We start from the raw sequence: 21528 nt of genomic DNA, 5'->3' as shown, positions 1-21528 counted from the left end.
GGCCGAGCTCCGCGCTTGAACCCGCCCCCGCCAGATCTCATTTCCCTAAAAAAAAAAAAAAGAGAGAGAGAGAGAGAGAGAGAGGAGGGGAAAAAAAAAAAGGAGCGAAGAAGGGAAGGAAAGAGGGGAAGAGAGGGAAAAAAAAAAAAAAAGCCGCCCGCCTCCCCTGCCCGCCCGCTGCCCGCGGAGCCATGGCCGGGCTGCGGACCTGCGGGCTGCTGCTCTGCCTGCTCCTGGCCCGGGCCATGCACTTCCCCGACTACTCCTACGTGCTGGAGGAGGAGGAGGAGGAGGACGCGGAGCCCCTGGACTACAAGGACCCCTGCAAAGCCGGTAGGACCGGGGGGATGCGCGCCGGGGGGCGGCGGGGCCGGGCGGGCGGGCAGACAAAGGGGAGCGCGGGGGGGTTGGTGTGAGTGTGAGAGAGTGAGTGTGAGTGAGTGTGAGAGAGTGTGAGTGAGTGTGAGTGAGTGTGCCCCGCACGGCTCCGCACTTCGGGGCTTTGCACGGCGAAACTTGGCTCCCCCGCTCCGTGCTGGCCCCGCGGCCGGGGGCTCCCCGCTGCCGGGGCGGGGGGTGGGGGTGCAGCGGCCGGCCCCGCTCGGGGATGCATCTGGTTGTACTTAGGGTGGGGAGCGGCGGGGGGGGCTGGCCCCGCGCCCCGCTTTCTCTCCCCAGCCTTGGCCGCACCGGCAGCTGTCAAAGGCGGCGGGCAGCCCCCACCCCATCCCACCCCCCCATCCCACCCCAGAGCCGGACCCATCCCACCCCAGGGCCGGACCCACGCTCTCTGCCCCTTGGCTTTCTCCTTCTCTCCCAAACCACAGCCAGAGAAAGCTCGTCCCGCCGGGGCCGGCCGGGCTTGCAGCCGTCCCGGGACACCCGGGAGGTGTTTGTCCCGGGCCGGGGTCCCTCTGTGCTGGGTCAGGGGGTTGCTGAGCTGTTCTTCAAATTTTGGAAGGGCTGGGAGCAGGCTGGGTGCCACAGGGGGACGGGCCCCATCTCCCAGAGCGAGATAAAGGGGATGGAAGGACGTGTTGGGGGGGGGGGGAAACTGAGGCACGGGAGGGACACCCGGGGCTGAGCACGGAGGCGAGGGCTCGGGTCTGGCGGGTGCTGGCTGGAGGATCACGTTTCTCTTTAATGGCATTGTCTGCACTGGAAGGCGTCTGTTGATATAACTCTGTCTACATGAGGGCTTTTTCTGGCCAAAAATCCTTCCCTTCCTGCCCTCCCGGGCTGAAACAGCTAGGCTTGCAAAACTGTCCGGGCAGAGCCGGCTGGAGCCTCCGCTCCTGCTTCATCCAGTCGCATGGGAGAGACAGGGCTTCGCCCGCTGACGAGCCAAACTAATTAGGGGTGGCTTTGCCAGTGGCTGAGGGCCCCCTCCTCGCCCCGCTCCTGCACACCCTGGGACCCCCATCGCCTCCTGGGGCCAGCGAGGCAGCTGCTCCCCCCCCCGCTTCCCTGCCTGCCTTTACGAGATCCTTATGTGACTAATTTAATTACGGCAGCTCTTCCCCAGGGCCCGGGGGGGGGATCAGGCCCTGCCACGCACCACTCGAGCCGGGGATTTACCCCCGGTTGGGCTCTGCAGGACCGGGATGGCGAGGTCCAGCAGCGGGGGCTGCTTGGTGTCCGGAGTCCCCCACGCCATCCCCCTGACCCATGCGGGGGCTTGTTTTTGTTTTGGGGGTGGCGAGTCCGCCCCCCCCGGGCTTCGGGCAGCGCCGGAAACAGCTGAGCACCGAGGCCTTGCCGCCACCGCGGCTCCCGGCAAAGCTACAGGGAGGGGAAGCGCCGGGAGAGGAATTTGGGTGCCTCGGCACAACTCATGCCAGAGGTATCCTGAGGCCGCCCGCCCAGGCAGGACAGCTGCCCGCGGCTTGCCGGCCGCCCCGGTGATGCCACCCGTCTGCACCGGTGCCAGCGGGCCATCCCCACCGCGGCAGGGGAAGAGCCGCCCGTTCCGCTGCCTCTCTTCCAGGGATGCCAAAATGGGACCGCTGGGAGATCTGGCCCTTGGACCAGCCCCCGGGCAGCCAGGGAGGGAGGAATTAGCCGTGGCCCCGGTTTCCCTTCACCCGGTCAGCAGGATATCCAGGTCTCGGTGCCCAGCGGTGAGGAGGGCAGCCATCGGGTCGGAATCTGGTCGCGTCTCCAGCCGGGGAAGGCAGCCGGCATCGCTCCCACCGCCCCCCGCCGCGCTGGGGGAGCAGCTCGGACAGGGCTCGCTGTTTTTGCAGAGCCTGCGCGAGCGCTAACCAAACATGTCCGGCCCGAGGGTTTGCTCTTGGCTTGTCCCGGGGACCCTGAGCAATTCGGCCATGGGAGGCGGGAGCCCCCGGGTGCCCCCAGCACCCGGGGAGGGATGCAGCCCACCTTGCTCCCCATGTGCGGCTCCATGGCCGCGTTTGGGGGTGCGTGGCTAAAGTGGGGGACTGACGTGCTTCTGCCACCCACGGTTGTCACCCTGCTTATGGGGAGGGGGACATCGGGGTGCGCAGCTCTGCGGGGCTCGCGCAGCCCCCCGGGGTGGGTGCTCAGGGGGAATCTGCTCTCCCACTCCCTCCACGGGGGGTTCAGCATCTTCTGCCCACGGGGTGATGGCAGAGCCACGGGCAGGGACGGCATGGGGCGCATGGATGGGGCTGGGGGCTCGAGCCCCCCTCCCCGGGCGTACGAGCTTCCCAGCCGTGCCTGGAGCGCTCTGGCTCCGGCTCCGGCTGCCTGGGTTTCACCTAGATTACACTTTCCAGGCGTAGTCAGCGGAGGCTACTGGTTGCAGTCACACTTGTCAAGCTGCCCAAAAATATTTTCCAGCCGTTATATGTCACTTATTCATGCAGGGTAAAAATCCACCCGCGGAGCCGGGGCCGGCAGGGGCCTGCGGTTCAGGGCTCGGGACAGCACAGAGACCTTGGAAATCTCAGGCCGATCCCAGGATCTGCTTTATCTTTGTGTAATCACCCGTTCGGCGCGGCAGCGTGCGACGGCGAGGGCTGGGTGTGCGACGGCGAGGCCAGGGGGCTCGCTCGCCCGCCCGCCGTCGCTGCCCTCCCTTCCCGGTCCCTGGGAAACCCTCCGGCTGCTGATTCACGTCGGCGGGTCGTTGCAAGGGGGGAGATGGCGTTTCCTGAGACTTTATCCGCTGCCGTGCCGAGACTGGGAAACACATGGCCGGCGGGACAGGGTGGCCTCGGGGAGCCGCGGCCGGACTCAGGGAGAACAAAGCAGCCGGGAGGGATACGGGGAAAGGAGGGAGGATGGCTCGTGGGTGGTTTTCCCCAAATTTTTCATCTTGGCTGTGCCACGGGGGGTGTTTTCTGGGTGAGAACGTGCCTTCCTGGTTGCCTGCGGCTTTGCCGGGGCTCCCCGGCGGTCTCCGGCATTGTGGCGGGGAGAGAAAACAGCATCCCCACTGCATCCCGCTGAGCTGCGGAGAGTGAGTGTCCCACTTATAACCTGGCCAAGGGCTGCAGGAGGGCTGTCGGTCCCCGCTGTCACTGCAGTGAGAAAATCCCCCCCTCTCTCGAGCAGCAGGAGGATTAAGGAGCCCGGCCAGGGAGCTGCGAGCAAACTTTGGAAGGAGTTAATCGGTGCCTGGGGAGGGCTGGTGGGGAGAGGATTGAGCAATAAAAGCACAAGGCGGGGGGATGTTTGCAGCCAGAGCCCTGGGAAGATGCACAGAGGTCTGGGAGCCCTTGGGACCCCGGTGCCCCTTGGCAGAGCCGGCACCGGGTGGCAGGGACAGGCACAGTGCCGCTGCCGGGGTCCAGTCCTGCCGGCGTGGCTGCCCCGTGCCCTGAGAGCCCGGGTTACCCCCACATGTGCTGAGCCGGGTGTCGGGGCGCGTTCCCATCCCCGATGGGCTCCGGTCCGCGATGGACTCTGGTCCCCGCACTCGCCCCGCTGCCGCCGGGCTCCCTTCCTCGCAGGGGAATGCAACAACAACCCCCCCCCGTCCCCTTGGCAGAGCAATTTGCAAATATTTTCCTTTCCAGCAGCTCTCCCTTTCACAAGTGACCGGTGCCGCTGGCCCAGGCTGTGTTTTCCTCGGCGACCTGGCTTTGCAGGGGGGAGGCAAGGAGAGCCCGTTCCCGTTCCCCGACTCCGCTATTCCCCCCACTCTTTCCCGGGTGCTCCGACATGCCTTAGGTTTGGCATCCTCCATGCCAAGCCCCAGAGGAGGCTTTTTCCTCTGTTTTGCTGTCACGGAAGAGGAGCAGAAGGAAAATCCTCCCCTGGAGCGATCAAACCGTCCCTCCTGCTCCTGACCTGCCCCCGGACGTTCGTTAGCTGGAAGCTGTTTGCTGCTGTGGGCTGTGTTTATTAGAGGCCGGGCTCCACGGTGCTTATTTCACATTATCCCGCAGCGTGGCCTGGCACGGAGCGGGCAAAGGGCTCGTAGCCCGCAGGGATGCCCAGAAAAGCGGTGGCAGAGATGGGTGCCGCCTCCGGGCGGGATGCGCCTTGCTCCGCAGAGGGATGTGCAGGGGATACCGGAGGGGAATTGGGGAGAGGGATCATCCCTCCATCTTGGGCAGTGTACTTCAGCATCTCTGCCTTCCCTGGCTGCCGCTTTCTGCCTGCACCCTGGGGAGAGGAGGGCAGGGCTGCCGGCAGGAGGGTGCCCGGTGCTGGTACAGCCCCGGCTCTCGCAAAGGCACCGGCTGGGACGAGGATGCGCCAGCGAGGAAACAGCAGGCAGGGGGTCCCGGCTGCCTGCAGGCTGCCTGCGGGGACAGTGACCGATAGCAGAGCGGCCGTGTGCCAGGACTGGCTCTTTGGAGGGTTGCCCCTTGGTGCTGACCGGCTCTGTCCCCCCGTGCCTCAGTTTCTCCCCTGGTTGCAGGGGGACCGTGATCTGGCCTGGCTCCCAGCCTGGCCGCCGAGGCTTGAATTCCTGCTTTGTGCCTGCTGCGCTCGTCAGAAGGTGCTCTGGGAAAGCAAATATTCCTCGCCCCGGCGTTTACAGGCTGGCTGCTCCCTCTCTCCGGCTGCCGGCGAGGGGCACCGGGAGAGGGGCTGCGCCGCCGTCGGAGGAGAGCAGAGGGCCCAGCCTGCCTCCGCTGCCTGCCTCCGTCCTGTCCCCGCTGTCCTCGGGGTCTCTGCGGGACCACCGGCCGCTGGCCGGCTGCGGGGAGCAGGGGGAGACCTGGCACCCAGCGGGGACCTCGGTGGGAAGCAGCAGCGGCGGGGGGCTGCTCCCCCGGCCCCGACAGCCCCTGGGATGCTCTGCGTCCCTCCACCTTTACACCCACGCCCCAGGGCTCTCCGGGCAGGGCAGACCCCCGAGGCCGGGGGGGGAGACCCCCAGTCCCGGCTGAGCGGGGTGCCCGCTTTTCTCGCCGTGGCCCCGGCGTGTTTTGCCGTGAGCGGAGCTCGCAGCTGGGCTGGCGTGCGGGGGCGAGGGGGCGGCGCGAGGAGCATTCCTCACATATTTAACGGCTCTGCCAAGCCAGTGGGATGCTGCCCCGGTGACTCCACGGCTTTACGACCCGGCAGCTCGGCCGAGGCCAGGATGCACCTATTAAACCGCTCTCCTCCATCCCGCCCCGGCGATGCCTCCGTCCCTGGCCGGGGCAGAGCGGCTCGATCCCTGCCTCCTCGCATGCTCCGAACCCTCCCCTCTGCTCCCTGCCTCGCACCGGGAGCCATGCTCATGGCTTGGCATAACACGAGGACTCGCAGCGGCCGGGCCGGAGCTGCTAAGCTGGTGAGGGAAAGCTGGGCTGAGCCTTTGCTCCCAGGCAGAGGATGCTGCCCGTCCTGCCGGAGCCACAGGAGCCCGTCCTGCCCAGTGCCGCTTCGAGGGCGGGCAGGACCCACGCAGGGACGAGGGTCCTTCCCATCCAGCACCACGCACGGAGGCTCGTTTGCCCCAGACTGACCTGGAACATGATCACGTCCTGTTTATCTGCCGCCCTCCCCTGCCAAAGCTTCCCCGCCGCTCTGTTTGCTTTTGCCTGTTCACCAGAACATCGCGTTCGCGCCCCGGCCTCTTCCCGCGGGTTATTTTTTTTTTTTCTCTTTTTTCCTGCGACACGGTTCCCAACCTTGGTGGAGTCCCGAGGTCAGGCTCATCCCAAAATCCTGGTGATGCCAGAGAGGTCAGGCCCACGGGTACCCCTCTCCGCTGCTTGCCTTGCCCAGGGGTATAAAGGATGCTGAGCGGCTCCTGCATCCCTAACGTGCCATGGCAGGGGGGACAGAGGGACCCCACGGGGACAGCCACCGAGCCGTGCGCAGGCAGGAGATGCCTGTAGCATCGGGATGGGGTGCTGCAGGGGTTGGCCCGGGTCCGAATGAAAAACCTTGTTTGTCTAAAGCTTCAGCCCCAGGGGTTACGTCACCATTCCAAGAACCCGAAAGAAAACACATAGCACAAAAAGTCAAACAACAGCGGAGGGCTGAGTTATCTCCTGGCTTCGGGGTGAGGAAGAGCTTGGTGGGAGCCTTGCCGGCGGGTCCCAAACAGCTGGTTGTTTTCTGGGCGGTGGGAGGGATGTGCATGGCCGCAGCCCGGACGCTCCCCCTCTCCCCTTCCCTGCTCCCGTCCCCGTTCCTCGCTGGCCGATGGGGACAAGGATGGGGCCATCATGCCCCCATGGCCAGTGCCTGCCCTTGAAGCCGGTGCCCCGCTGGCACCGCATCCTCCCCGCTGGCACCGCATCCTCCCCGCTGGCACTGCCGCGGCTCGGACCTTGCCCCCGGTGCCTCCATAGCCAGCGCTGGGGTGAGCAGAGGGCAGCCCCTGCGGCACAGCCCGCGGCCTCCCGGGCTGGGAACGGTCCCCTGCAGGGATGGCGGGCGAGCCGTGCCCCACGGCCTGGGCTGTCTTGGGTACCCGAGCAGCACCGTGACCCAGCGGGGCGAGGGTGCGGGTTGCAGGGCATGGGTGCTGAGAGCTGCGACGCCTCGGTGGGCGCTGCCTGCTCCCCGGTGAGCACGAAGCCGGGCTGGCATCTCCCTGCTGCAGCCCAGCCCGGCTCCCCCGTGCATTTCCCCCTGCTCCAACCTGTGCTCTGCCGAGCCTTGGCAGCTCCTCGCTGCCCGCAGCAGTGGGCTGGGACCCCTCCTGCCCCCCCCGGCACAGCGCCTTCGCCCCATGAGCCCCCCGTTTGCAGGGGGTCCCCTCCATCTTGGAGGGAGGATGCTCGCTTGGCGAGCTGCTGCGGCATGAAGCAGGAAGGGACAAGTGGCAGCAGCGTGGCAGCGTCTCCGACGAAGCTCCTCGGGGAGGTTAACAACATCTGGGGGATTTTGGTGAGCAGAGACACCCCCCCCCGCCCAAGCCACCCCACGTGTCACCGGGGCCGGGGTGCACAGGGAGCGAGTGGGAGGAGGACGTGAGCAGAGCCCAAACCAACGTGGAAGTTTCTCAATCCAACGCTTTGGGCTTGTCCCCAACATGTCCTTACAGGGATTGCTGCCGGGACACCACCTCACCGCTCCGATGTCCCCTCCGGGAACAGCAAGCCGCCTTCCCCCCTGGGCTGGGGATTTCTGGGGGAGCCGAGCTGCCTTGGGAAACCAGCCCCACGTCCCCACGCTTGCCTGCCCGGCTCTCTCACGTATCCCAAATCCCTCACATATGGTTTCTATATCACTTGGCTCTGCCGGCGCTTGCTCGGCTGTAAGCGAGCTTACTTTCCCTTGTCTTTCCATGCAGCTCTTGGCACAGGATGCTTGTCCTTCTCCCCGGCCCTGGTCCTCCCCCACGCTGCCCGTTCGGACACGTCTCTCCCAGCCCCGGGGAGGGTGCGGGGAGGCCGGGGCCGGCTCCTGCCTCTGCTCTACCCTCAAATTGCAGCCTGGCCGTGCCAGCGGCAGGTCGGTGCCAGGGGAGGTGCTGGCCCCAGCTTGTTTGCTCTTCCCTTGGCTTTGCCACGGGTCTGCTCTCCACTCTGGGGCTTCCTCTGCTGGGATGTGCCCACCGGCCAGCCGGTGCCGGGGACAGACCCAAAACGTGGCTCTTTCACCCCAAAGCACTTCACGCCACCGCCGGAGCAGGGTTTGGGCTCGGTGCCATGCAAAGGCACGGGGTCCGGTCGAGCTGGGGTGCCCAGGCTGGTCCTCTCACCCTGTGCCGGTTGTTTTGGACTTGTCAGGGTTATCCTAATTGTCCCGCCTTGCTTTTGTAATTAGTGGCTCTTTTGGGATCCACTTGCTAATTGCTTGGAGCGTGAACTTGGCACCGCTCCCCATCAGCCCCCGAGCCGGTCCAGCCACCCCACTCCCCACCGCTGCTGTTTTCCTGCCCTTCCCCGGGGGCCAGCGAGGGCATGGGGTGCCCGGGGCCACCCGTTCGCCCCAGGTGCCCACAAACTCGGTGAGAAACCCAGCTCCACCCCGCGCCGGCCGCATCCAGAGCCTCTGTGCCGGCGCTGGCGTGGCGGCGCGGCATGACCTCAGCCAGCCCTCACGCTTGGGCCACGGCGTTTCCGCAAAAGCCGGGTCCCCGGGGCTCAGCGCCGGCCAAGTGCCGAAGCCGGGAGCCGCATCCTGCAGTGTTGACTCACGGCGAGGCCGTGGCACGTGGGAGGGTAGAGAGCAGAGCAGGAGGAAGAGGAGGAGGAAGAGGAGGAGGAAGGACTGTGCAAGGTTATGTCCCCCGGCCCCGTAGTGCTGAACCATCTCTGCACGCTCAGCCCCGCGGGAGCTGTGGCAGAGTGGTGCTGGAGGGGCTCATGGCCCCGGCAGATGGACGGACAGACGGACACCCCTCGGCCAGCTCCGTTCCTGCGGGCGCTGGGCGCAGCAGGAGCTTCCCGGGCCATATGGCTTTGCTGCGCGGTGGCAGATGACTCGGAGGTCGTTGGAGCATCCCGGGGCTGTTGGAGCTCGCACCGGGCTGGGGAGCAGGAGCCGGGCAGGAAGGGGGTCCCCAGCCCAGCGCTGGGTTTTGCAAAGTGAAAAGAAAGCGGTTTTGTAACACAAATAACAACAGAAACCCTAAAAAGTGACGGACCGGGCTTTATGCGAACCAGATGTCAGCGCGGGGCTGGCTCCAGCTGCCGGGAGAGCCGACACCGTGGCGGGCTGGGGAGCGGGGGGAGCCCGGCCAGCACCGCGCTCGCTTTCTCTCCCGGCCCCCAGTTGAAGGAAAGAGGGAGGAGAAGGAGGAGGAGGGGCTTGCCTTCCTCTTCAGGGGCTTGCCAGGTGTGGAGGGGCTGGGGAGAGATGGGGTTTGGGGTCCCCTGGCATAGGCGTGGGGGGCTCACACCTCCTCTGCCCACCCCAGCTGCCTTCCTGGGAGACATCGCCCTGGACGAGGAGGACCTGCAGCTCTTCCAGGTGGACCGGGTGGTGGACCTGGCACGCCACACCATCACGCGCCTGCACACCAACTCCTCAGGTACCACCGCGGTCCCAGCCCTCCCGGCCGCCTCCATGCCGGGGGGCCGCCCGCGCTCACCTCCCCCTCCCCGCAGGCAGCAACGCCACCAGTGCCAGCCCACGGCCGGGACACCAACCACGCAGCCGGGGCCGGCAGCGGGCACGGAGCCGCCGCGCTGCCACGTCCCGGCCGGAGAGAGTGTGGCCGGACGGGGTCATCCCCTACGTGATCAGCGGCAACTTCAGCGGTGAGTGCAGGCGAGCCGGGGGGGGATGCTCTGTCCCCGGCGTACCTCAGTTTCCCCATGCTGGGCTGACGGCCCCCGCCGCCCCCTCCTGCAGGCAGCCAGCGAGCCATCTTCCGGCAGGCGATGCGGCACTGGGAGAAGCACACCTGCGTCACCTTCCTGGAGCGCAACGACGAGGACAGCTACATCGTCTTCACCTACCGCCCCTGCGGGTACGGGGCGGGGGGTCCTGGGCACGCACCGGGACCACCCTGCCCTTTGGCTCTTGCACTGCAAAGAGAGAGCGCGGCAGCTCGTGGGAGCGCTAATTAGGATGCTTGGCTGACGTGCCTTGGCACCGAAACGCCCGTGTCGGCGTGTGCGTGGTGCTGACCGGCTGGCCCAGACCCGCTCGGTTTCGTGGAGGGCTGGGGTGCGAAGGGGACCTGTCCCTGGGGTCTGCTCCCTGCGGGTGGTTGGGGCGCAGGAGGTCTCGGAGCCACCGACCCGTGGCGCTCGCCGCCAAGGGCCGGGGGCTGAGGTCGGTGGCGCGGCACCAGCCCGGGCTTGCAGCGGGGCTGACGCCAAAGGAAACAGGGGTTTGGAAGAGCTCGGCGTCTTCACGCGTCAGGGCGCAGCCCCAGCCAAGCAGATGGTGGTTAGGAGGAGGCTTTCCCCTGGAACGGGCTGTGCGCGACAGCGGGGGTGCCGGTCCGCGCCCCTGCGCCAGTGCAAGCCCTGAGCCTGGGTCTGGCATGGAGGGTTGGACCAGCCGAGCTGCCGGGTGCGGGCAAGAGTCCATCCACAGTGCGGGACCGGGGGACGGGCACCCGTGGGAGCAGCACCTTGGGGTGCCGGGGCTGCCTGCAGCCATGCAATGCCATGCAATGCCGTGCCGTGCCGTGCCGTGCCGTGCCGTGCCGTGCCGTGCCAGGCAGCCCAGGGGCAGGAGCTGAGGTTGGAGGCACAGCTCGAGCTCCCCGTGCGGGCAGGACGGCTGAAGCTTCCACCCAGCCGAGGCAGCAGAGATGCTTCCTGGATGCTCCACGCCGAGCGGGACCGGGAGGGCTGCTGCTCCTGGCCTGGCTCGTGTCTTTACCCGGGGAAGCACCGGGATGCCCACACCGCAGGGCCATCCCCCGGAGAGCCGGGGCTCAGCCGGTGCCACCCCACCTCCCCCCCAGGTGCTGTTCCTATGTGGGCCGCCGAGGAGGGGGACCCCAGGCCATCTCCATCGGCAAAAACTGCGACAAATTTGGCATCGTGGTGCACGAGCTGGGTCACGTCATCGGGTTTTGGCACGAGCACACACGCCCCGACCGGGATGACCATGTCTCCATCATCCGGGAGAACATCCAGCCAGGTAGGGACCAGCCTCCCTCCTCCTCCTCCTCCTCCTCCTCCTCCTCCTCTTCCTCTTCCTCCCTGCCATGGGGTGCTGCTGAAGCTGGGGACCCCCTGACGGCGTCCCCGTCCCGCCTGCCTCTGCAGGGCAGGAGTACAATTTCTTGAAGATGGAGCCGGAGGAGGTGGAGTCACTGGGTGAGACGTACGATTTCGACAGCATCATGCACTATGCCAGGAACACCTTCTCCAGGTACGCGGCCGGGGTGGCTCGCCCACGTGTCCCCGTCCTCCCCACAGCGCCGGGGACGGTGGCACAGGGTCCCCAGCCCTGGAAGACAGTGGCACGTTAGCAGCTCTGCACGGGGTTAATGCACTTGGTGCAAGGCTCCCAGCTCCGGCGGAGCCATGCTGCAGCACGCTGAGGCAGGATGAAGCCCCACGGCATCCCTTTCCAGGGCAGGGATGGTGCTGTCCCCGCGGTCACCTCCATCAGGGACACGTCCCTGCTGACTCACCGGCCTGCAGGCTTTAATTAGCCAGGCTGTTTTTAGCATCCTTCCCCCGGCAGCGAGGAGCAGCCGCAGACCCGGTGCTTTCCAGCCGCTCCTCAGCCTCTTCCCTGCTCTCGCCCCAGGGGCATCTTCCTCGACACCATCCTGCCCAAGTACGATGTGAACGGGGTCCGGCCCGCCATCGGCCAGCGCACGCGTCTGAGCAAAGGGGACATCGCCCAGGCCCGCAAGCTCTACCGCTGCCCGGGTGAGTGCCACCGGGATGGCTCTGCCGGGCCCCGGGCCGGGGCGGCGTGTCACTGCCGGGGGGCTGGAGCGGTCCCCGGGCTGGGATGAGCATGCATGGGGCCGTATCTCCCGGGAAATGGCTCTGCTTTCACCCCAAGACTTGACAAAGGAAGCATCACCCTGGTTGGATCCCCTGTTTCCAGTGGAAAACCGCTCTTTGGGGTACTCCTTGCCATCAGACCCCCTGCAAGGAGCACGCAAGTTGCCTTTGTCCATCCACGGCACTTTTCTGGGGTGTTTGTGAGCAGAAGCTAAAGGCGAGATCTCGGTGAGCCACAGGGCTCTGCCCGTGTGAGCAAGGGCATCCTCAGCCACCCTCTCCTCCCACTCCTCCGAGAAAAGAGCATCTCCCCCAGAGCATCCTCCAAGAGCATCTTCCGAGAGCAGAGCATCCCCTGAGAGCATCCTCGGACAGCAGAGCATCCTCCAAGAGCAAAGCATCCTCCAAGAGCATCCTCCAAGAGCATCCTCCAAGAGCATCCTCCAAGCCACCCCAACACCAAGAGGGTTTTGGATGAGGCACAGCCGGGCATTACGCAGGGCTGTTACCAGCGGGATGGGAGAACACGGTCCCACCACAGACCACGGTCCTCCCCAGGGCCGGGGCAGAGCCAGGGATGCTCGGCACGACCGGCGCACACGTTGGCACCTCAAACGATGCTGAGGATCGTGGCCCACGAGCAGTGGCGTTGCTCCGGGGGCTGGGGAGGCTGGCACGAGTCCCCCCTGCTGAAAGCACGTGCTCCGGGGCTGTACCAGCAACATCTGCAAGGAGTCTGGCTCCTGCACGCTCCCGCTTAATTCCAGCAACTAATTAGCAGCCTGGAAGAGGGACGCCTTTGTAAGGGGCCCCGGCAGCCGGCCGTGCCACGTTCGGAGGCTGCAGGGGAGCAGGGTTGTGAGCACGAGCAGGAAAAGTGATTAGTTTGGGGGTGGGGGGGAAGCCCCCCCAAAAAGCCCCTCTGCAGCCTGGCTTTCCCTTCCCTTTGTTTCCACTGTAAAGCAAGAAGGGAAAAAAGGCAGCGAGCCCAGGTTTCAAGCCGCCTTTTTTTAACGTTTCACCTTTCATCTCGCAGCCCCCCTGAGCGGGAGGTGGGGGGCGGCCGCCTTGGCCCCTCGACAGCCGGAGCGAAGCGCCGTGTGCCGCGGCCGCGGCATCATGTGGCTTCCAGATGGCAGCGCTGGGCCGGATCCAGCCGCGGCCGCGTAAACCTGCCAGGAGCCCGGGCGGCGAGCCGGGCCCCCGCAGCGTGGCAGGGCACGGGGGGGCCGTGGGACGGCTCCTGGCCCCGGGGCTCGGCAACCGGGCGGGGGGCACGGTGCTTGCGATGGGGTGCCGGGAGCATCGCCAGCCGCTCCGGTGCGGTTTGGGGCTTTTTGGGGTTGCTGCAGCAAGGCGGTGATGGTGGTTTTTTGCAGAGCTGTCCTCGGGGCTGGGAATTTGGGTGGTAAAAGGGTGCAGGGGGCTGGGGGCAGCGGCTGGTCCGAACCCAGTGCCGCCCATCCCGATGCTGGGGGCTTCCCGGGGGTCTAACCCCCGCTTTTCCCCCTTCTCAGCCTGTGGGGAAACGCTCCAGGACAGCCAGGGCAACTTCTCCTCCCCTGAGTTCCCCAACGGATACTCTGCCCACATGCACTGCGTCTGGAGGATCTCCGTCACCCCCGGAGAGAAGGTACCGGCCGCTGGCACGGCACCGAAGGCACCCCATCTTCTCCCAGTCCTCCTCTCCCTCCTTGCCCCATCTTCTCCCCTTTTTTCAGGGTGTCCCTAACCCCAGCATCCCCCCGCCCGGTGCCCTGCTGCGGTTCGGGATGCTGCCGGGCATCGCCACGGAGCGGGTCCGGGTGCCACCTGGACCGCTGGCACCCGGTGCAGCCGAGCACCGCGCTCCGGCAGACAGAGACCCCGCGGGGCACGGGGGGGGCTCACCCCATGCTCTTCCCCCCCCCCAACCTTAGATCATCCTGAACTTCACCACCCTGGACCTCTACCGAAGCCGGCTGTGCTGGTACGACTACGTGGAGGTGAGAGACGGGTTCTGGAGAAAGGCCACACTGCGAGGTAACCAACCGGGAGCTCTTAGCCTGGCCGGCCGGCACTGCCTGCCCCGCTGCCTGCCCGCTGCCCTCACCTCCTGCCCCGCCGCGTGGGGATGCTCCGGGCGCAGGCAGCGGGGCAAGGGGCTCCCCTCTGCCTGTATCCCTGCCTGACCGCCATGTGCCAAAGCCCCTGGGGGGGTGGGGGGGTGGGGGGCTGGCCCCGGAGGGGTTATTGGGGTGAACGGGGCTCCCAGTTTGCTGGCCCACATCAGTGAAACCAGCCCGGCTGACCCAGCTGGCCAGCACATCTCTCCCCAGGGCGATGCCGGTATCTCGGTCCCGTCCCCATGAACTGGATGTTGCCCAAGTCCCGGTTGACCCCTCACTCTGAAATAACCAGTTTCTGTCAAACCGCCAGAAAAGCCGGAGGGGAGCAGGGGGAGAAGCAGCGCTTTCCCTTTAGGATGCTGGCGGGGGTCACGGGGGGGGACCGGGACGTGGTGGCGAGGGAGAGGAGGGTGCCCGGCCAGCGGCAGCCCAGCACGCCTTCGTCCCCAGGCAGGTTCTGCGGGAACAAGCTGCCCGAGCCCATCGTCTCCACCGACAGCCGCCTCTGGGTCGAGTTTCGGAGCAGCAGCAACTGGGTGGGCAAAGGCTTCTTCGCCGTCTACGAAGGTAGGGGTGGGCAGGGGGGGCGTGCGGGGCTGGCGGCGGGGCAGGGGGGGCTCAGGCAGCTTCTCCTCCCTTCCAGCCATCTGCGGGGGGGATGTGAAGAAGGACAACGGGCACATCCAGTCCCCCAACTACCCCGATGACTACCGGCCCAGCAAGGTGTGTGTCTGGAAGATCACCGTCTCCGAGGGCTTCCACGTGGGCTTGACCTTCCAGTCCTTCGAGGTGGGTGAGCATCCCCCGCCGCGTGCCGGTCCCCCCCCGTTTCCCTGGGGTGGGAAGGGGAAATCTCCCCAGCAGCATCTCCCTGACCCAATGCGCCCCATGGGACAGGCTTGGGGCTGCAGCGGGGTTACCGCTGCCCAGCCTGGCTACCCACATCGCTCCGCACTGCCTCCGTGCCTCAGTTTCCCCATGCAGCAGACCGGCTCCCGTGGCTGGTGGGTGCGTGGGTCTGGAAGTGTGGGTGTAAGGAAAGGGGCAGGCAGGGTTTGGGGATGCTGGGGCCAAGATGGCATCCCCCCCCCGCTGACATTCGCCCCTAGATTGAGCGGCACGATAGCTGCGCCTACGACTACCTGGAGATCCGGGACGGCAGCAGCGAGTCGAGCAGCCTCATCGGGCGCTACTGCGGTTACGACAAGCCGGACGACATCAAAAGCACCTCCAACAAGCTCTGGATGAAATTCGTCTCCGACGGCTCCATCAACAAGGCAGGCTTCGCCGTCAACTTCTTCAAAGGTAGGAGACGCACCGGGGGGGACACGGGGGGGGTCCGGCAGCCCTGCCTGCCTGCTCAGCCCTGCTGCCCCTGCCCAGAGGTGGACGAGTGCTCGCGTCCCAATAACGGTGGCTGCGAGCAGCGCTGCGTCAACACCCTGGGCAGCTACAAGTGTGCCTGCGACCCCGGCTACGAGCTGGCCTCCGACAAGCGCCGCTGCGAGGGTGAGTGCCCCCCGCCGCCCCCCACCCGCCCCCTGCAGGCCCCCCCCCCCGGCCCGAGTCCCAGGGACCCTGGGGACGTGACGGGTGCTGGGTGCCTCCCGCCCTGCAGCCGCCTGCGGAGGTTTCCTCACCAAGCTCAACGGCTCCATCACCAGCCCGGGGTGGCCCAAGGAGTACCCCCCCAACAAGAATTGCATCTGGCAGCTGGTGGCCCCCACCCAGTACCGCATCTCCCTGCAGTTCGACTTTTTCGAGACTGAGGGCAATGACGTGAGTCAGCCGGGGAGCAGCAGCCCCTCTCCATCGTGGGTGTCGTCCCCCCCGAGATGCTGCTGGTGGCTTGCAGGGTGGCACAGCCATGCCGCCAGCCCCATGTTGTGTGTGTCGTCCCCCCCCCCCCCTGCCTTGCACCCCACAGGTCTGCAAATACGACTTCGTGGAGGTGCGCAGCGGGCTGACCGCCGACTCCAAGCTGCACGGCAAATTCTGCGGTGCCGAGAAGCCGGACGTCATCACCTCCCAGTACAACAACATGAGGATCGAGTTCAAGTCCGACAACACCGTCTCCAAAAAAGGCTTCAAAGCCCAGTTCTTCTCAGGTAGAGCTGCCCGGCCCCAGCACGGGCGTCCCCTGCCCTCCCTCACCGAGCTGACCCTCCCCGCACCCCCAAACCGCCGCTAACGCCTGCCCTCGCCCGCGCCAGGGGTGCAGCCCCCGGTCCAAGCCCGGTGGCAGGGTGATCCTTGGGTCTCTGCCCCGCAGGGTCTGAACTCCCCCAGCCCCCGGCAGCCCGGCTGGCAGCACGTTTTGCTGCCTCTTGAGGCTTTTCCCCTCTTTTGGGGGGCAATCGGGTCCTACTTCAGATACTGGGGTGCTCCCAGAGGTCCCCGAATGGCAAGTGGGTGCTGGGCTCCAGCTGCATCCGCAGAGGGAAGCGTGCCGGGGGCAGGAACGTGCTCAGGGCTGGAGGGGCCAGCGCTGGCCGGGGGGACCATCTCCCCCCCGTCCCAGCCCCGCCGCGGGCCGGGCACTGCACCCCTCGGGCGGCACAGCCACGGGGAGGGTGGCGATGCCCCGCGCTGCTGCCTGCTGCCCTGCACCACCCCGCTACGCTGCACGGCCACGGGCTTCCTCCGCTTCCCGGGCAGGGTGCTCCGCATGCCGGCCAGCACCGGAGGGGGGATATCGGCATCGGGCCACCACCGTGTCTCAGCTCTCCGGAGCGGTCCCTCCTCCTGAAAACCATTACCTGCTTATCCCTGTCTGTTCTGTGGTTCCTCTCTCCTCTCCCGGGCCACCCCGCCAGGAGATGGTGTCACCTTCGGCTGGGTCTTGGGGGGCGTAGGGATGGGGACACGGAGGGAAAAGCACCGCCGGCCGCAGCCAAGCATCACCCGGGGCCGGTCCCGAGGCTGGGGGCTGCCGCGGGACCCTCGTGCAAGAGAGGGTCGCCCTCGGCGTGGTGCCCTGGACGTCAGCCCGGCCTCGAGCGACCGACGGCACCTCCCGGAAAGGCTGGGCTGGACCGGACCACCGATGCCTTGCACCTCCCGCTGCTTTTTGGCCCCGTCGAGGCTGTTTTTGAGGGGCAGCGCGGCCACTCGGCTGCAGAGAGCCACAGGAGCCGGCATCCCCAGGAGCCCTCGGGGTTCCCCGAGGCAGCCCGGCAGCTGGCTGGAGCGGCAGAGACCCGCGGGCTGGGGGTAGAGTATCTTTGCTTTATTTTTTTAATTAAAACCAAGGCAAGTAAGGTGGCCCAGCGGGGCCCAGCCGTCGGGAGCCGGCACCCTCCAGCAAAGCGAGACCTCGGGAAAGCCCAGCGGCCGAGCGGCAGCGGGACCGCGGGGCAGCCGGGTGAGTCTCCCCTCGCCGCACTTCGGGCTCCTTCCCTCTCCCCGTTTCCCTCCTCCTCCTCGCACCGGGATGTGCAGTGGTCCCATGGGGGCTGCTGCTATCCCAGACCACCAAACCCTCTCCTCTGCCTCTCCCCGCTCAGGTCTCGGGCTTTCCCGGCAGCAGGACCACGCTGGAGGACTCGGCCAAACCAGGGTCCCTCCTCCGGTCCCCGTCCCCCCCCGGGGTCGCTCCCGGCCAGCCCTGGGCAAAGCATCTCCCAAGCGGCTCCTTTTTAGCCGCGGAGGGTCTCTGCGCTCCTTCCCCGCTGCTCCGGACACAGCCAGCCGCCGAGCCCTGCCCCTCGGTGCTGCGGGCAGCCTGGCCGCCTGGGCACTTGTTTTCCCCCGGCGAAGACGTGGCCCCTTCCTCTTCCTCCTCCTCCTCCTCCTCCTCCTCCTCGCGGGCTGGGGCAACGGGAGGCAGCAGCCGGCTCCGTCGGCTCGCGCGTAAGGATGCGTTCGCCTGGGAATTCACCACGGTGTCGGCACCCAGGTACGTCCCCCCAGCTCTCCGCCGAGCCCCGGTGCACAGGGGGTCTGTAGCGGGGTGATAGGTGCAGGCGGGGGCTGCGGGGCGGTGAGCAGCCCGGAGCCATCGGATGCACGCTGGGATAACGGTGAGCGCACGGCAATGCCGGCTCGCGGCGAGCAAGCTGGTTAGAATAAAGGATTGCTAAAGACACCGACCCGGTGGGCTTCTTTCCTCTGCCAATTCTCTCCGCTCTTGTCTCGCCCGCCCAGGCTCCCTCCGTCCTGCCGGCGGGGCGATGCCACGCACGCTCCCCCGGTGCTGGAGCTGCTCTGAGCCCGCCCGGCCCATCCGAAGCCCCTTCCCATCCCCAAATGAGCCTTTCCGCCTCGCTTCCTCTCTCAGACCTAGGAGACGTCAGGTTATAGCCTCCGGTTGAGAGGCGGCCGTGGGGCTTGGGGCCGCCCCGAGGGGCTGGGGGGGCTGGGGCAGGACCCCCCTCACTGCTGCCGATGGCTCCAGGAGGGATGCTCTGCTCCGGCGTCGCCCCTTCCCCGCGTCAAATGGGGCACGGGGCAAGCTTGGCACGGAGAGGGACGCTCGGGTGGCTGGTGCCCGCTTGCTGCTGGCTTCCCCCCGCTGCTGCCCGCTCCCCAACCCCTCGCCCCGTGGGGAGGGGGAGCAAGGAGGGGCGACGGGCCACGGAGCATCCTGCCCCGGCCCCAAAGCGGGCGCTCTGGGGGGGTTGGCGAGCCGTGGGACGCCGGCGATAGGGACCTCGGGCAGGTGGTGGGCGCTGGGAGGTAAGTATGGCCAGCCCGGGGAGACACCTTGCTCCGGGCGAGCCCAAACCCCTCCGCCACCATTCCCACACCTCCCCAACCCGGACACCCCCAGGAAGCCCATCCTCATCCTCCCGGAGCCGGCCACACCACCTCCTCCTCCTCCTCTTCCTCCCCACAGAGCCGCTCGCCGCCGAGCCCCGGCTGCACGAGGGGCTCGCGGGGGTCCCCTCCGCTGCCTGCTTCCCCGGCTGCCGCTCTGCATGCCCCGCTGCCCCCGCCGCCCCCCACCGCCCCCCGCTCCCCCATCGCTCCCCCCTTTTTTCTCCCTCTCTCTTTGCAGAGAAGAAGCAGCAGCTGCAGCCCCCGAAATCTCGCCCACCCGGCCTGAAGTTTCGCCTGCAGAAGCGGCCGCGGGGCCCCTCCTGAGCCACGCCGTCCTCTCCATCTTTCTCAGGAACACCGCGGCCCCAGGCGCCGTGCGGCAGCACGCCGGGGCCGAGCCGAGCTGAGCCATGCCGCCGGCCCCGGCAGCCCCTTGCTTGACAGAACTGGTTGTTGGCCTTATTTTTAATTTTTTTTTTAATTTTTTTTTTTTTTTTGGTTTTAAGCACCCCTCCCGCCCCATCCCCGTTGTTTTTGTCATTGACCAGCTGACCTTGTTTTTTGTTTGGTTTTTTTTTGTTTTTTGGGTTTTTTTTGTTTTTCCTGATTTTTATCGTGTCTGTGACATTTCCCTATCGATGAGTAAAGAGGGACTCCCGCGTCCTGGTCTTTCTTGTGCATCTTTGGTTGTCACTGTGTGTTTTTCTGCCTTCCCCGTCTGTACCGTAAGCAGGTAATGGTTGTGCCCGTGGGTGAGCCCAGGGAGAGGAGGACCCATCCCGTCCACCCGCGGGGGCTGCCCCAGCTCGGGCAAGGGACGGCGGATCTGCTTGCTGCTGGCCGTAGGCGCTTGCTTGGCTGGTCGCTCCCCGGAGGGCAGCGGCGTGGGGCTGGGGACCCGGCACGCACCGGGCAGGGCTGTGCCGTGCCGGGATGCCGTGCCGGGATGCCGTGCCGGGACGCCGGCCGCTGGGCTTTCGCACCCCGCTCAGCCGCGGCCCCTCTGCTCTCTCCGCAGACAAGGACGAGTGCTCCAAGAACAACGGGGGCTGCCAGCACGAGTGCCTCAACTCCTTCGGCAGCTACGCGTGCCAGTGCCGCAGCGGCTTCGTGCTGCACGACAACAAGCACGACTGCAAGGAAGGTGGGTCCGTGCCCCAGACCCCCCTCCCCCCCATAGGGATCCCCCCCATACCCGTGACCCCCCGCTCTCCCCGCAGCTGGCTGCGACCATAAGGTGACATCCATCTCGGGGACCATCACCAGCCCCAACTGGCCTGATAAATACCCCAGCAAGAAGGAGTGCACCTGGGCCATCACCACCACGCCGGGGCACCGCGTCAAGCTGGTAGGGATGGGGTGGGGGGACCAGGGGGTGGGCAGCACCGGGGGGGTCCCCTCCACTGAGCCCCACTGAGCACCAGGAGCTCGGCCGTTGCCTCCGCAGACCTTCTCGGAGCTGGACGTGGAGGCGCAGCAGGAATGCGCCTACGACCACCTGGAGATCTATGACGGCAAGGATGCCAAAGCCCCGGCGCTCGGCCGCTTCTGCGGAGCCAAAGAGCCCGAGCCCCTCATCTCCTCCGGCAACAAGATGTTCCTCAAGTTCGTCTCTGATAACTCCGTCCAGAAGAAGGGCTTCGAGGCCACCCACGCCACAGGTACCACCGTGGGGCTGGGGAAACCTCCTGGTTATGGGGTGGGGGAAGACTGCGGACCCCCCTAACACACACCCCCCCTGCCACTGTCGGCTTCTCCCCCAGTGTGCGGGGGCCAGGTACGTGCTGAAGTGAAGACCAAGGACTTGTATTCACATGCGCAATTTGGGGATAACAACTACCCGGGGGGCTCGGACTGCGAGTGGGTGATCATGGCTGAGGAGGGCTACGGCGTGGAGCTCATCTTCCAGACCTTTGAGATCGAGGAGGAAGCCGACTGCGGCTACGACTACATGGAGCTCTTTGATGGCTATGACGGGACGGCCCCGCGCCTCGGACGCTTCTGCGGGTCCGGGGTGAGCTGGGGATGGGGGGAGCGATGGGGTGGGGCGGGCTGGGGCGAGAGGTGCGAGGCTGCAGGGGCAACGGGTGAAGCTGAGCCAAGCCGGTGCGGAGAAATCCCTGGGGGGATTTGGTGTTGTACGTGGCGGGTGGGGGGGGGGCAAAGATTTTGTACCGTCCCCATGGCAAATCCCTCCCCTACCCCATGCTCATGCATCCCAGAGATGCCGGTGGTCCTGAGCACCCCTCTCCCTCGCCCCGGCAGCCCCCGGAGGAGGTCTACTCGGCCGGAGATTCGGTGATGATCCGCTTCCACTCGGACGACACCATCAACAAGAAGGGTTTCCACCTTCGCTACACCAGCACCAAGTTCCAGGACACGCTGCACACGAGGAAATGAGGGCCGGGGATCCCGGCCCCCCCGCAGGCAGGGGAGGAGGAGGAGGAGGAGGAGGAGGAGGGCAGGGAGGAAGGAAGGGGGGAGCGCTACCCCGCACAGACTGCACGGAGGAGCACACAGCCAACCTCAGCACTCAGACACGCTCGCACGGGGCCCCGGGGCTCGGGCGCCCGCGGGCACAAGGGCAGAGGGGGGGTCCCCTCCGCCAGCAGCCACCCCTCCGGCGCTGGGGGGGCCGAGCGGGACCCGCTCCCCTTCCTCGCCCCGGCCGAGCTGGCCGCAGCTATCTGAATGTACAAACCAGTAACCGGGAAGAGCCCAACACACAAGGTGCTGTCTCTCTCTTGTACCGATGAAATAAATACCCTTGTACTTGGAGGGGGGCAGCCCCGGCCTCTTTCCTTCCACCCCGGCCGCCCCCGAGGAAAACAGCATCCAAAACTGGGGCTGGATGGGGGGGGTTGGGAGAGCACCCCAGCACCCTGCGGCAGACCCCCATCCGT

General features: G+C 66.8%; 1 protein-coding gene across 4 annotated transcripts; it reads left to right on the top strand.

Moving 5' to 3' along the window:
- The first annotated feature begins 85 nt into the window (after nucleotides 1-85).
- On the top strand, nucleotides 86-21403 carry BMP1 (bone morphogenetic protein 1). Of its 4 annotated transcripts, XM_072846344.1 has the most exons (20): nucleotides 86-333; nucleotides 9248-9361; nucleotides 9438-9590; nucleotides 9685-9802; nucleotides 10754-10932; nucleotides 11061-11166; nucleotides 11551-11675; nucleotides 13274-13389; nucleotides 13676-13778; nucleotides 14315-14431; nucleotides 14508-14653; nucleotides 14974-15169; nucleotides 15248-15373; nucleotides 15483-15643; nucleotides 15792-15972; nucleotides 19644-19769; nucleotides 19846-19973; nucleotides 20073-20286; nucleotides 20389-20639; nucleotides 20891-21403. In XM_072846344.1, the coding sequence occupies exons 1-20, from the start codon at nucleotides 192-194 to the stop codon at nucleotides 21023-21025; spliced, it is 2937 nt and encodes a 978-aa protein (XP_072702445.1). In that variant the 5' UTR covers nucleotides 86-191; the 3' UTR covers nucleotides 21026-21403. The 4 variants fall into 4 exon arrangements, 2 of the variants coding, with proteins under 2 accessions (XP_072702445.1, XP_072702446.1); XR_012039694.1 differs by lacking the exons at nucleotides 19644-19769; nucleotides 19846-19973; nucleotides 20073-20286; nucleotides 20389-20639; nucleotides 20891-21403 and adding exons at nucleotides 17117-17228; nucleotides 17371-17762; nucleotides 18011-18809 and having other exon boundaries at nucleotides 87-333; XM_072846345.1 differs by lacking the exons at nucleotides 19644-19769; nucleotides 19846-19973; nucleotides 20073-20286; nucleotides 20389-20639; nucleotides 20891-21403 and adding an exon at nucleotides 18864-19625 and having other exon boundaries at nucleotides 88-333.
- Nucleotides 21404-21528: the final 125 nt, after the last annotated feature.

Source organism: Ciconia boyciana, chromosome 25 (assembly GCF_034638445.1).
Source record: "Ciconia boyciana chromosome 25, ASM3463844v1, whole genome shotgun sequence".
NCBI lineage: Eukaryota > Metazoa > Chordata > Aves > Ciconiiformes > Ciconiidae > Ciconia > Ciconia boyciana.
This window is presented reverse-complemented; position numbering and strand designations above follow the sequence as displayed.